At 47.5% G+C, this 14,125-nt stretch overlaps 1 protein-coding gene across 1 annotated transcript in view; it reads right to left on the minus strand.

Moving 5' to 3' along the window:
* Positions 1-13,166: 13,166 nt before the first annotated feature.
* The window catches only part of RBPMS (RNA binding protein with multiple splicing), a 261,429-nt gene continuing 260,470 nt past the window's right edge, over positions 13,167-14,125 (minus strand). Inside the window, exon 7 of the mRNA XM_006884131.1 lies at positions 13,167-13,229. Within this exon, the coding sequence (XP_006884193.1) occupies positions 13,167-13,229 (63 nt within the window). The remainder of the gene's footprint in view (positions 13,230-14,125) is intronic.

The following is a 14,125-nucleotide window of genomic DNA, read 5'->3' on the forward strand; positions in this document are numbered from 1 at the left end:
TTACATAATTCTTTAGAACAGGAGACTGTCTCCCTAGATCGAGGGAGGAAACAAACTTCTTCAGTAAAATCCAGCTCTAATGTAGTAATGCGATCAGCCCACACTCAGCATATAGTGATGAAATCAAAGTGGGCAAGTGCACACACACTCAAGCTCTGTGGCTCACACAGGGGAGCAGGACCGGCAGGAAGGCCATTCCCTTGGAAGTCCCCACCTCTTCTGTTACTGCCCCCCAGTATCTCCTGGGAGGAGGCAAGGTTGAGGGCTGGACCTGGATGTGTGTGCATGGGGTTCCAGTTCAGCCCCGTGGGAGATGGGAGGGAGCATGCTTGGGGTGGGGCAGCATTTCATGGGCCAGGAAGGGGCTGCAGGGGCTTGCCCAGGCATTGCGGGCACCTGACAAGTGGGTTCTCCTCACTAATGCCTGAGCTGTCCTTGAGCCTCTAAAGCAAGGTCCTCTCAAGGACATTGATCCGGTGTGAAGGAGGTAACATCGCTTCTGTCCATTTTGCTATGTGCAGTTGAAATGCTTATGGAAACTGGGCACAAGGATAATCTCCGCCTCAACATCCTTGGCTTGTCAGGCCCAGGATGACAAGTTCCAGGTCATTCTAAACTTGGCTGCAGGCCAGCAAGCTGTGTGTGTGTTCATTCCAGGAAGCCACTTTTGAGGAACAGCAGCTACTCCATGGCTGTGCGCCTGTTGAAACAATTCACAGTGGACGTGACACCCTGCAACCCCCTGGATTCTGGAACCCCTGGGACCTCTCAGGCCACCTCGGGAAAGCAGCTGGCACTGGATTGTCCCAGCACCCAGGCAGGTGGCCGCAATCAGAAGCCCCACTCTGTTTTCAGGGATGCCAGAAAGGAAGGACTGAGCAAACTGGGAAAGGAAACAGGCCAAACAGTGAGCCCTCCTCCAGTGAGTGGAAGTGAACCGCTGTGGGCCGGGACACACTGTGGGAGGAGACACTGCCCCGTCCAGTCTGTTGCTTGGCAGGGCTTGGCAGTCTGATTCTGCTCTATTCTCTGAGGGCTCAACTGCCCTCTGGGGGCACACTCTGGTCCTGACCTCAACAGTCAATGCCCGGACAGTTCTTTTCCTCAATCCCCCATCAACATCCTCTTTCTCCCAACATTTCTGCCCTGATCTCAGAGGCAATGTGTACATACCTAGGACTTGTCACCTTGCTTTAAAAACAGCTCCAGTTCCTGACCCATGTTTCTGTCCTGAGTCCAGCCCTTGATGTCAACTCATCCCGTCAGTCACAACCCTGCTTCTCTGGCTGTTCTGACACATCGCCATCGTGTTTTTGCCTCTCCTGATCCACATCTCTGCCCTGCCATTCCTTGCTAAAACACCTCCGCGTTGGTCAAATCTCTCCCATGGCTCCCCAAGTCCCTGACCCGTCATCCTTCAAGGCCCTCAATAGTCTGCTGCTCATCTGCGTTAGACAAGAACATGCTGCATATTCCCTAAGCCCTCATCTTCTCTGTTCTAACCCCCTCAACATACACACACCACACTCCAGAACTCCGTTTAGACCTCGCCTCTCCAAACCTCCCCGATCCCTTCCACCTTCTGGGAGCGCTCAGTGTCCAGGCCTTGTCTTTGGCTGAGATTCTCTTGAATTATTATTTTTCTTCCTAAGAATACCTTTGCTTTCCTCAGCCCAGTCATGGCCCCTTGCATGGAACAAAAATACAAACATACCTTCAGACACATGGGCACCAGGGTACGTGAAATGGGGCAATACTGAGACATTATCCCCTTGTCTTGCTCACTCTCTGGGCTGAGAACTGGAAGATGGCATGCTGGTCCCACTTTGGGATTGTGCACCCTGGTCAGGACACCCTGTGCACCTCCATGTTGGGGACCCCCCCAGAAAGCCGGTGTCCTACAGGGCAGGAGGGGGACCTCAGCTTTCCTGGGATGAGCACACACCTGACCCCCAAATACAACCACACACTGAGCAGAAGGAGGGGACAAGGGTCTGGTTAACTTGGGCTGGACAGGCTGATTGGAAAAGTGGAGGAAGAGGAAAGGGGGGAGAGCCTCGGGCTGCCTCTTCCCCTCTCTGCACCGTGTCAGGAGAACTCTCCCTGGGAAAAGAATGCGTCCACACTGCCATAGATGTTCCCAGACTGAACAGAAGGTCAAAATGTGGTTATTTCAGTCCCTGTAAACAAGGAAGAGGTTTAACTAGGGACGGAGTTCAAACCTTGGAATGTATTAAAAAGAACATTTTAAACAGAATCCAAAGACATCCGGGAACACAAGGCACCACAGGGGGTGGCGGGGGAGGAGGGTCGTGCTGTCAGGAGCAAGTTCTCCTTGAACAAAACAAACATATAGGAAAGTATCTCTTAAGGGGGGATGAGTCGCAGGTGACTGACATGGCACATAAAAAAAGAGTGAAAAAGAGTGAAGTAAAATATCCTGCCTCAGGGAGGTCACTACCTTAATTTGAAGACAAAGGAGAGTGTTGCCTGATAGCTGATATCTTAGTGAATGTTATTACATTCTAAAACATTTTAACTCAATTGTCCCTCATCAGAAAATCCACACGACAGGCTCAGCACCTTAGAGACAATGGCTGATGGAGTGGGGTCAAGATGCGTGCTGGTCATCAACATGGGGTGGGAGTGGGCACAGCAATGACCAGAGGATGGGGGTGAGGGGGTGGAGAAGGGGACGCCTGTGCGCCCCTACTTAACTGTCCCTGAGTAAACTGGAGGCTTTGAAGGAGAAAGGCAGGCAATCTCCCGAGTGATTTAAAGCCCCAGAAATCCAATGACGGTCAGCTGAGTTGGCGGGTCAGCTGAGTTGGTTCTGACTCAGCGATGAGTGAGTGAGCTTCTAAGTAGACTATGCCCAGGTGCTCAGTGGGATTTTCCTTGTATAAATATATATAACCTAATTGTTAGTATTATGACTAGGGATGATAGAAGGAGAGTTGATGCCTTTGATCTGTAGTGCTGGAGAAGAGTGTTGAATATACCATGAACTGCGAGGAGAACAAACAAGTTCGTTCTGAAAAGGGTGAAGTCAGGCTGCTCCTTGGAGGCAAGGATTTTGAAGCTTCATCTGACAGACTTTGGACATGTTGTAAGGAGGGACAGGTCCTTGGAGAGGGACATCATGCTTGGGAGGGTAAAGGAACAGCACAGGAGAGGAAGGCCCTCGATGAGATGGATTGATTCAGTGACTGGGATAATGGGGGTAGGTGTGTCAGAGACAGTGAGACTGGCACAGGAGAGAGCAGGGTTTAGGGCTGTTGTATATAGGGTCACTATGAGTCGCAGGTGACTCGACAGCACATAACAACAACAACAACAACAAAAACTGTTAGTAACTTCTTCCCTAGGATTTGTTCCTCTAACTGGTAACAATTTTTAGCTAATCTTCCATAAGGAATATCCCCACTCCATCTAACTTTACATAAATACAGGACATTATATGACAATAATTTTATACTTGTTTTGTTTTTTTCAAAGAAATCCTGGTAAACAATTTGAAATGAAAAGACTAGTTAACATTAAAGAGAGTTCCATCATAGGTGAGTGGTGAGCTTCAGTTCTTCTGCTCTGAGTGACCCGGGTCCAGCTGGTTGCCCCTCTGCCCTGAGGACTGACCCCTGGGGCAGGCACTGTCCTCACAGCTGGCCTCTATCTGCCCCACAAGGAAGGGACACAGTGCTGATTTCCAAATGTGGACACAGATGCCTCCTCTAAGCCTAATTTTTAAAAAGATTGCTGAAAAGATACATATATTTGCCAATTCAACATTTGTCAGGTATACAATTAAGTGGGTCATTTAATCATGTTGTGTAACCATCACCTGTAATTCTTGCTTATTTCTCACAGTAAATGAAACCTATTCTTTCAGTTGTAAAGGTCCTAGAAGCTGGAACAGTTCCTTGGGTGCAGACATGGCACACCTTGAACCCGCCAGCTACCCCACTTCTGAGCATCACCCCATCACCTGCAACCTCCCTGCTGCCCACCCTGGACCGAGTGTGGCTCCCAGGCTCTCCCCAGCCCTCCGGTCTCTCCCTAACTGCTCACTGGCCTGAGTCCTCAGACAATAAAACCTTGATTTACTATATTTAAAAATTATTATGAGAGACACGTGTGCCTATCAGAGATGCCCCTAAATCTACCCTTTGCAAAAGCTGTCTCTTTAGTACATTTCTTGCTTGCATGAGAGAAAAAAAAGCATTATGATGTCCCCACTCTATTATAAAAAACTGTATGGAAGGCTTTTCACAGGTATTGCAATTTCTGAATTTCTCCATACCCCAAACCTCTGGTCTTTGAAAAAGTGTTCCTGCATGATATTAATGGTGGAATCACGACAAAAGGAAAATGGAATCAATCAGAAAGTTATAGACTCATATATTGTTGGTGGAATTGTGAAATGGTACAACCACTCTGGAAGGCAGTTTGGCGCTTCCTCAAAAAGCTAAATATAGAAATTCCATATGAGCCAGCTATTCCACTGCTTGGAATATACCCTGAGAAAATGAGAACTGAGGCTCAAACAGAGACTTGCATACCAATATTCCTGGCAACATTATTCACCATCACAAGAACACAGAAACAGCCCAAATGTCCAACCACAATGGAATGGATTGAGAAATTGTGGTAAATTCACAAGATGTAATACTACACAGCACACAGGAGCAATTATTTCGAAAATCACTACCTAACTCTGGAGGGACTGGAGAGCACTGTGCTGAGTGAACTAACTCAGTCCCACAAGGACAAATACTGCCTAAGACCATTATTGTAGAAAGGTGGGGGGAAGGTGAAAGCAGAGGGGTGAGGATGGGCAGGGGGTGGGGTGGGGTGTTAATCATAGTGTTGCGCAATTCTATGGGTGGTGGGGGTTGAAGGAAATGTGAAGGATCCTTTATGAAAAAACAATGTATTCAAACTTTGTAAATAAATCAGTATAAAATTTAAAAAAAATTATAGAATCAGTTGGTTAAATACATATCAGCTGCCCCACTTTTGTGGGAAGACCCTGACTTGCTGATAAGTGAGGGTTAGGGTAAAGTCTGACCGACAGATATAGGACAGACAGATTCAGGGAAGGAAGACCTGAAGGGGGGGCCTCCTAATCAGAAAGGGGCCCTGCAGCGGCAGGAGAGGACGTGCAAAGGGGCCTGTTTGTGCTATTGTGAGCATGAAATTGCTTAAACACCAAAAATGTGTTAATGACTTCCCTGGTCAGAACTGCTCGGTTCCTTGTCCTCAGCAGGAATCCTGCCCTCCTTTCTGACTCATCTTTTCTGCATGAGCCCCTCTCAGGGATGAGATTTGCCACCTTATTTGGTCCGAACATGAACTGCTGCTGGCCTGCCCGGGCTCCTGCTGTTCTCGGCCAAGCTTTCCAAAGAGACCGAGATGCCTCTTGCTCAGCAGGTAGGTAAGCCTTGGGGGGCGGCATATCTTTAATTTTAAAGATTGTACATGTTGTTGTTAGATGCTGTTTTGTTGATTTTCAACTTTTAACGACCCCTTGTGATAAAGCTGAACTGCCCGACAGGGCTCTCAAGACTGCTGCAGTCTTTACCAGAGCAGAAGCCAAATAACCAGAAGATGACAGAGACAGAAAATTCCCCCGAATCCTCTCCTCCTAGGAAAGCCTAGGGATCTTAGGGAATCGAGAGAATTCTGTGTAATTCAGGAGTGGCCAAGGGTTGTGATGTGTTTCTGAAGTGGCTCATAAAACACCCCTGAGTCATCGAAAGGGATCGCCTTGTATTCACTGTCATTGGATTGATCACAGAGAGAAGGTGCACGTACATAGTATTTTGAAAAAGATTTCTATGAGAAATGTTAATTGTTCCCCAAAGGCTTAGGGCCTTAAAGGGGAAATAGGCCCCTTTATTTATCTGTGAGGTTCCCTCAGGTGGCATGCTCATTTCATGCTGCCACATTGGACTCAGGTGTCAGCGTTACCTGGGGCCATGGAGTGAGGGTCAGAGGCTGGGGGGTGATGACTTTATGGACGCAGCTGGAAGGCTGCAGTGACAAAGACAACAGGAAGCCACCCAAGTGCGGAGTGCCACCCCTCCACTCTCACTAGCACTCAACCCGGCCCCAAAGTGGTGTCACCACCCCAGAGCTTCGGTTCTTCCAGCCAGGGTCTGCGCTGGCACCAGTCCTGACATGGAGAAGCATAGAACCTGGTCGGCCCACCCTGCGCTTCTGGACCAGCTGTTCAGCCACTGACACAGGGACTCACCAGCATGCTCCAGTTTTGTAGAACAACTGAGAACAGTAGCCACCACTGAAGATTGCATTAATACCCACAAGACAGATTGCAGCCACCATCACACACCTGGGACCTGTGGGGAGAGAAATCACCATTAACAGTGCTCCAATGGCCCCTGGCTGGCTGGCTTCCTGCTGGGCTTTCCTGAGCCTTGAAGACCCCGTGAGCTGGCTAGCAGCTTCTAAAGGCAAAGCACTGAGATTCAAACACAAGATATGAAGGTTTTAGCTACTAACCAGAGATTAAACAGCCCCCAAATGGGTCTTATAGCAATGGGAGGAAAAGGTATGAGCCAGAAAAATTAACTTTTGACTTGGAGGAGCAAGAGAAGGGCTCCCTGGAGAGAGGTGGAAGCACCTGACCTAGGTGCATTATCCATCCGAGACCGTCTTGGCTGAGCCATGGAGGCTGGAGAGCAGAGGGGTTGCTGTTTGCTGGGCCTGATGCTCCCTTCTCCTGGGCACCCAGGAGGAGGAAGGTAAGCACCCAGGGCAGAGGCAAGGGCAGCCCTGTGGCCTCAGGAAGGGAAGATCCAGAAGCCAAAACTTCTCCCATAATGACTGCAGTCAGGAATCTGGAGCACATACCCACGAGATCTGCTTTGCTCCACTGGAGAACTCACTCCAGACCCTACAAGGTGACCAACTTCTGCCCTTCCTCAGAACCTTGAAGCACACCTTCAGAAGGTGCAGAGACCCACAAATTATTCCACTTTAATATTCCTCCTGTGAACAGCTGTTCTGCCCAAGAACAGCAGATCTAGGATGAAGCCTTCTCTGTGACTGTGGATGCCCATGACCCTCTTCCCTACATATTTCTTCACTCTCCAGCCAGATCAGGCTGTTTACTCTCTGCAGGCTGAGGGTGCTTCCAGTATGCAGGCCTGAGAACATCTGTGCACCCCTGGATCCCCTAACCCCAGAAGGTGAGCCCAAGGACTTGCAACCACCAACCTTCAGCAGAGAATGTGTCCTGGGATGAAACCCAAGTGAAAAATGATGGGTGAGGCTGAAAGAAAGATTGCTTTCCCAAACCATGTATTGTCTGAACAAGGAGGAGGGTGGGGAACACCATAAAACACACTTAATCAGCATAAATGAGTTTTAATTTCCAGATAAAAGGTGATGACTGAAAAACACTCATCTTTGCTAATGAAACCTACTAGATCATAGACCTTCTCCCAGCATCCCCATTCCCCAGTACTGCATCGGGACCCCACGGAGGCAGGGGACAGGCCCAACCAGGATGTGCTGTTTCGATGTCTGTTTTTTGAGAAATGCACTCTGACAACCAGCTTCTATGACCCTGGGCTCTAGCTAATGGATGGGGCTGATGAGTTAAATTACAAGTACCACAACCCTATCTAGCTCATGTTCTAGGAGGCCGGGGTTTCATCAACAAATAGCTCTTTGGAGCGAATCCGTCCCCCAGTAGTTACGAATCAACTCCCGCCACCGCTGAGGCTTGCTGGTAAGTGGGAGGCACGAGCTGGTCCATTCTGCAGAACCCCTCGTCCCGGGGTCATGGAAGAGAAGGGTTCCCGAGCAAGGTCCATGCTGCGGTGCCTCTGGATTGTGCAACACCAGCCATGCTGGGCCCACACCATGTGGTAAGGGAGGGCACTCCCGGACAACCTGACACAATGAGCGACGCTGCGAATGAGTTCCTTCCTAACATCACACAGCCTTTCTGAATTTCCACGTCCAAGTGGGTGGGCGAGTTGGAGGAGCTGCTGGGTCCTCAGTGATCGTCCTGGGAATTGCTAACGAGCTAATGAGATCTAATCTATGGGTGGAACACAGCGTCCGCTTCTGATGCTCCTCTAGAAATCAATCCACTGTTCATGTCGAAAAGGTCCTACCTAATACCCAGCAAAGAGATCCTTCCGTCCACATAGCCTGTCGTTGTCACATGGTCTTGGTGTGTGTGGATTTGCTCAGAAAGTGCTTGCGTTGCTAGACTTGTGTTTTAGTTTAAAGCAGCTGGGAGCAGCCCAGCAATGGCTGCAAAGAGCGACCACTGAGCACCAGGTGGAGGCAGAGCACTTCCAGCCCCGCCTGGCCTCGCAGCCACAGGGGCGCCACAGCAGACTCAGTTCACTTCCTCTCTGGGAAAATGGGGACCTCTCAGAAGTGCTGCTAGGCACGCTGCCTGGGCATTCTCTCCCAGTGCAGTTTCAAAGCCTCACCAAAGTCAAAGCGGAGGCAAGAAGATGACAAACCAACAAACAAACAAAAAAACCCTCACAACCCCCTCTCGCCCCCGACCTAATGGTCGAGCTGCCGGAATCCACTTACAACTGATCCTCCAGTGGGTTTTCAGGAGGCTGTAAATCACACAGGAGGAGATTGCCCATCTTTCTCCCGCAGAGCGGCTGGTACAGTTGAACCTCCAGAGTGGTGCAGAGAGGATCACAGTTAAATTATCACTCCCTGATCTGTGTTTATTACACTGTTATCCATTTACTCCCTATTTACAGAATGTTAGCTATAAGAAGGCAAGGACTTGATCTGATTTTGTTCACTGCCATTTCCTCAGTACCTGGAACAGTAGTACATGGAACAGGTACATCCTCAGCACATGGAACGACATGGGTATTCACTGGATGTTTACTGTGCTAATAAACTTAAGTATGATATAGAGGCCTTGGCCAGGAAGAATGAGGAATCACCGAGAAGCACCGCCCTGAGTTTTGAGCATACTGTGCCTCTGTCTCAGAAGACAGCTGTGACTGCAGAGTCTCAGCAACTATCTGGCCAACATGAAGACTCAGGGGCTTTTCCTCCATGTAAATGTCCACGCTCCACCCTCATCGCCTGAGGATGACTCTGTCCTCATGGCTTAGTTCAAGGCAGATCAGGCTATTCCCCAGAAAGAAAGCATAAAGAATAAATAGATTCAAATCCCAGCCTTGTTATCACTTCCCATGCCCTCCTCCAATTTAGCGAGGCCGTAACTACATGTGCTTGTCATTTCTATGCTGTGGTCTTGGTCCACAGCCAGGAACATTTCATGAGCTCTTAAAGAGCACTCCCCTGTCTTTGCCCAAATACCAACTCTCTTTCTTCCCATTCCCTTTAAAACACACACACAAACTAAAACTACATTTGGACAGCGAGCAAGGAAAGCTGCAACTCTTGTTTCCTGTAAAAAGTGAGACAGAACTTTTGTGCTTAACATATTGGGGAAATCTGTAATTATGTTTCAGTTATTATGGCTTCTCAGTCACATGACAGGACCATTAGCAAAATTCTAGTGATATGGGGAGATGGCTTATAGCCATGCTACATGCCACTGTCTACACCAAGTAAAATGCTGAACAAATTACACCACCAATAATATCTCCACATCTGGCTACCACTCTTCTGATGGTCTTATTTATGCCACCAGTCACCCACACACCCCCGACGTAGGAGTTGTTCTTGCCAGAGGTCCACCCGTGGCTCATCCTATCACTTTACTTCGCAATGCCCTGGTAAGGCCAGGGAGTCCATGACTCTCATTACAGTTTATGATCTTCAGGGGCACAGGCATGGTCTTCCACATTTTTACGTGTAGCACGCCTCGTTACCTGCTTTGATTTACCAATAGGAAGTCAACATGGATAATTCTGGGAGGACCTTTGGGAGAATGAGAAGCTCACCTGCTCGGGATCTAGAAGGAGAGGCACAGAGAATCTGTCACATCAGGAGTGACCGCCAGACTTCAGAGGAGCTGTCAGTGTCTGATACCAGACATCATACCTGCTCATCCCTCGCTCTGGCACATCTTTCCCTAGTAAGGAAAGCACCATGGGAGTGGAGAGAGGCCCCATGATGATTGGAGGAGAGACACATTGGCCAGCTGTGCCATCAGGGGCATCTGCCCTTCATCTGGCCTCGAAGGCCTCATTTTGCTCTACAGTGTTTACATTAGCTCATCAGCACCACTGTTCCCAATTCTGAGTTACATTTCCCCAAGATTACGTCACTTGGATTACTAGCTGACTTGATCCAAGAGACCAGAAGGAGCCTGAGTAATGGAGCCACACTGAGCTGGTTTAACTCTAGGCAGATGGGGCGAGACATCCAGCCCCGAGTGCAGTGGTAACGAGTACTACCCAGTATAGGAGCCTGGCCCAGGGCCCATGCTTAGCTCAGAAAAAAATGATTCATCCTCAGGAGACATTACATATCTTTATTCAGTTCCTACAGTGGTTTATAAGCCCTAGTTGCAAAGAGGAGAATGAGGACTTAGAAAAAATTAGGTGAGCGATACAAAAGCAGTCCAAGATCCTTCTAACTGGAACTTAGACAATTACTTAATGATGGATGCTGTCTCTTTGATCTATGAAAATGCTTAAAAATCAACCACAACAAAACAGATACACACAAAATCCCCATAATTCTTCAGGGTCTCGATCACCACCCTTTTCTATCTTCTCTGCCAACTCAGAGGAGCACATTTGAAGGTCTCCCATTGGCTTCCTTACCTTCCCGACAGCACAAGGCAGGGATGGCGGGAGCACAGGCCTGGCCTTTGCTGGCTCACTTGTGGCTTCTGAACACCCTTCATTCTGAAAGGCTGGCCTTTCTCGGCAACTTCTTAAATCAAGGTAAGCATCAAGATTTTGTCCCTTTTAAAAAATTTCTTCTTGGGAAATGGCATTAACTCCCTCTTTGGTGAGCATGTGCTAAATTACAGAGTTACATGTAAAGCAATGAACTCTTTCCCGAGTTTGAGATGTTTCACTCAGCTCATCTTCCACACCTCTGGCTGAACACCCTAGCAACCTCTTAGAATCGGGAGACAAGCCCTGTCATGGAAGAGAAGGGCTCCCTAGCAGGGTCCATGCTGTGGTGCCTCTGGACTTGTGCAACACAGCCATGCTGGGCCCACACCATGTGGTAAGGGAGGGCGCTCCCAGATGGTGAAATGATTAAGGTCTTTTGAATGAAAAACAGGATTAGGAGGATATGTGACTGAAATTTCCAAATTAATTAAGGGCAGATGGATATGGCCCTTGGCTTATGACATCTCAGGCTTTAAAAAGTCCTAGAATACACAACAGAACTTAAAAATGCTATTTTTTTGGGGGGTGAGGGAAGGCAAAGAAAGTAAAGAGTGAACTCTGAGGTGTGACAAAATAGTATTTTTTTTAACAGCCTTTTATTCTTTCATAGTTTAGAAGCCTTGAAGTGTGAATTCACGGTGGCACTGCTACAGGAAGGCTTTCTCTGTCAGCTCTGGGGAAGGTCCTTGTCTTCCTTAAAAATCTGTGGGCCCGTGAGCTTGGAGATTTTTGTGTCTTAGCCTCTGTCTTTGCCAAGAAGGTTCCCTGCAGAAAGACCTGGGTTTAAGGGACATGTGCTGCTCCTGGCTCTTCTTTCTTGAGAGCTCTGGTCGCGTGGTTAGTAGGGAAATTTGTTGCTAACCCAGAAGCCACAGCTTTATGGTTAGATCGTTCAAATCCAGCTGCTCTGACGGGCAATTTCCTGCACAGCTTACAGTCTCTGGAATCCTGATAGAGGGCAGACTGTGAGTCAGTTTCGACTCAGCAGCAATGAGTTTGAGTTTTCTTCTTTCCGGGCGGTGCTGACATCTCTTCTCTCTCTCATAAGGATTAAGGGTAATCTGCCTCACCCTTAAACTTCTGACAGTTTAGTATCATGGGGATCATTTCATAACTGCCCATTATATCATTACATTCAAAACATTACAAACATGGACCAGCCAGGCAAAAACATATTGTTCAATTGACACAATTCGATCCATGGCAAAAAAAAATCTATTCTCTTTGGTATTAATAAAATCACTTTAGGTCTCTTTGATTACCACAAAAGATTAAACATTTTAAGGGAATACTTTAGGTAGCGACCATCAACTATTTTTCTAGGAAAGGATGGTTAGCATACACTTTTCATCTGTTACCACTATTTCATTTAAAAAGGGTACTTGAGCACACATACATGCATATATATAAAAACAATTTCAGAACAAGGGACAAATACAAGTATCCCGAAGAAAGAACTGACTGCATTGTTCTGTACTTTCCACATCATCACAGATTAATGAGCAACAAACACCACAAACCATCACTGGTCCAAGGAGCTATGGCATCTCAGGTTTGCATAAACTGCTGCAGGAGAAACATTGTTTCCCAAAGCACACTCTATAAAACATTATGATACTCTGTTAAGAAGGTTAAGCCTGACCTTGAAAATGCCTGTGTACTCCCCCTAAGACTATCTCTGATGAGGACCGTTCTGTGGGCTGTATGTTGATTGGGCTGGAAGAATAAATAACAATCCCAATTTACTGAAGTTGATGTTTTTAAAGGACAGGAATGTCTTCCCTCATTTTGTTTCTTAATATCACCAGGGCAGCAGGGTATGGGGCTGATGACTAATGATCTCTTTCTGATACTTTGCTTCTCATTATTAATCTTTCTGCTACTTGGTGACGCCCTTCCTTCGAGGACAAAGGAGTTTTTCTTCTGACAGTGGGCCAGCATTTGTCTGGAAATGAGAGCTGAGGTGAGAACCTCTAATGATGGAGCCCACACTCAGCAGTTCCCTAAACTTTAAGTGGTGGCGACTTTACCCAAGGACTCTTTAGTTCGGTAGAGCTGCCTGCCTGTGGGAAATGAAGCCCAGGACTCTTAGAAAAGTCTATACAAGTTAGACTCAAATAGTGTTGCATCCTACACCTCGCTTCTTCTTTAAGGCAGGTGAAAAAATCTTTTGGAAGAGAAGTATTTGTCCTTCTAAGACTCTAAGAGTTTAACAGACAATCAGGGAAGTACATAAAATTTGGGGTAAGGGGCAGGACGTGATGCTGTGTGGCGTCACATGCTGGGTGTGCCTCGGGTTCCTGTTGAAAGCAAGTACTTACATAGTATTCAGCAGAACTGACGGGACTTCCAGCCCTGAGAAGTAGCCTCTGAGGGAGGGAGCCAGCGCATCTGAAAAGACATGTGGGGAACGACGGTGAGCCTCAGGGCACATTTTCATTCCTTAGAGGGTCAGCTTGGCTACGATCTTTTCACTATTTCAAGAAGGTACCCACGCACACTCACCTGAGTGGAATTCTCCCCTGTGGGGCTGAAAAGCTGCCCAGCAATATCCTGAGAAAACTTGCACACACCTTTATCATACAGGAGCACTGGTGATGTTGTGAATTCAGTGTTTCAGTGCTTACTGAAAGCAGTTCGAACCTACCAGCCCCTCCCTGAGAGAAAGATGAGGGAGTTTGTCTCCGTAACAAATTATAGCCTCTGAAATACTGTGGAGGAGCAGTATCACTCCTGTTCTGCAGGCTCGCTATGAGTCAAAATTTACTTGATGGTAATAGGGTTTTTTGTTGTTTTATTAATACATGGGCTGAGCTCTCAGGAAAACCAGCAGAGGCTGCACTAACTCCCTATTCCCACTGCCCTTTTTATAGCTAACCAGCCATGCATGCTAGGTTAACTCTGGCCCAGTGAATGCCTTCTTCGATGCTCAGTTAGGAACACTAGTCGAAAAGAAGCTGCTTAATGGTTTTCTGAGCAGGAAGTAATGCATCTATTTTAAAAAAAATCATCTACCTGTTTTGATGAGTTGTATTTGACCTGATGACAATCACTGCTAAGTGAGACTAGTGATGTTACATTTCGGAGGAACATTCTTCTACTTTGTACCTCCCTCTTTGTTAACGTGTTGTATGAAATAATCTGGGTTTGCTGTGATGCTGAACCTTGTGCCACTGGGGTGCCAAATGCCATAATGGTTTCCCAATGAGTGTTTGGTGGAGCTCCCACTTGTAAAACAGGTTTGGAAGCAGGAGTGGCATCCACTTCCTAAACTGCATGCCTCTGGA

Source organism: Elephantulus edwardii, unplaced genomic scaffold (genome assembly GCF_000299155.1).
Source record: "Elephantulus edwardii isolate Elephantulus edwardi_28Jun2011 unplaced genomic scaffold, EleEdw1.0 scaffold00031, whole genome shotgun sequence".
In the NCBI taxonomy this organism is placed as follows: domain Eukaryota; kingdom Metazoa; phylum Chordata; class Mammalia; order Macroscelidea; family Macroscelididae; genus Elephantulus; species Elephantulus edwardii.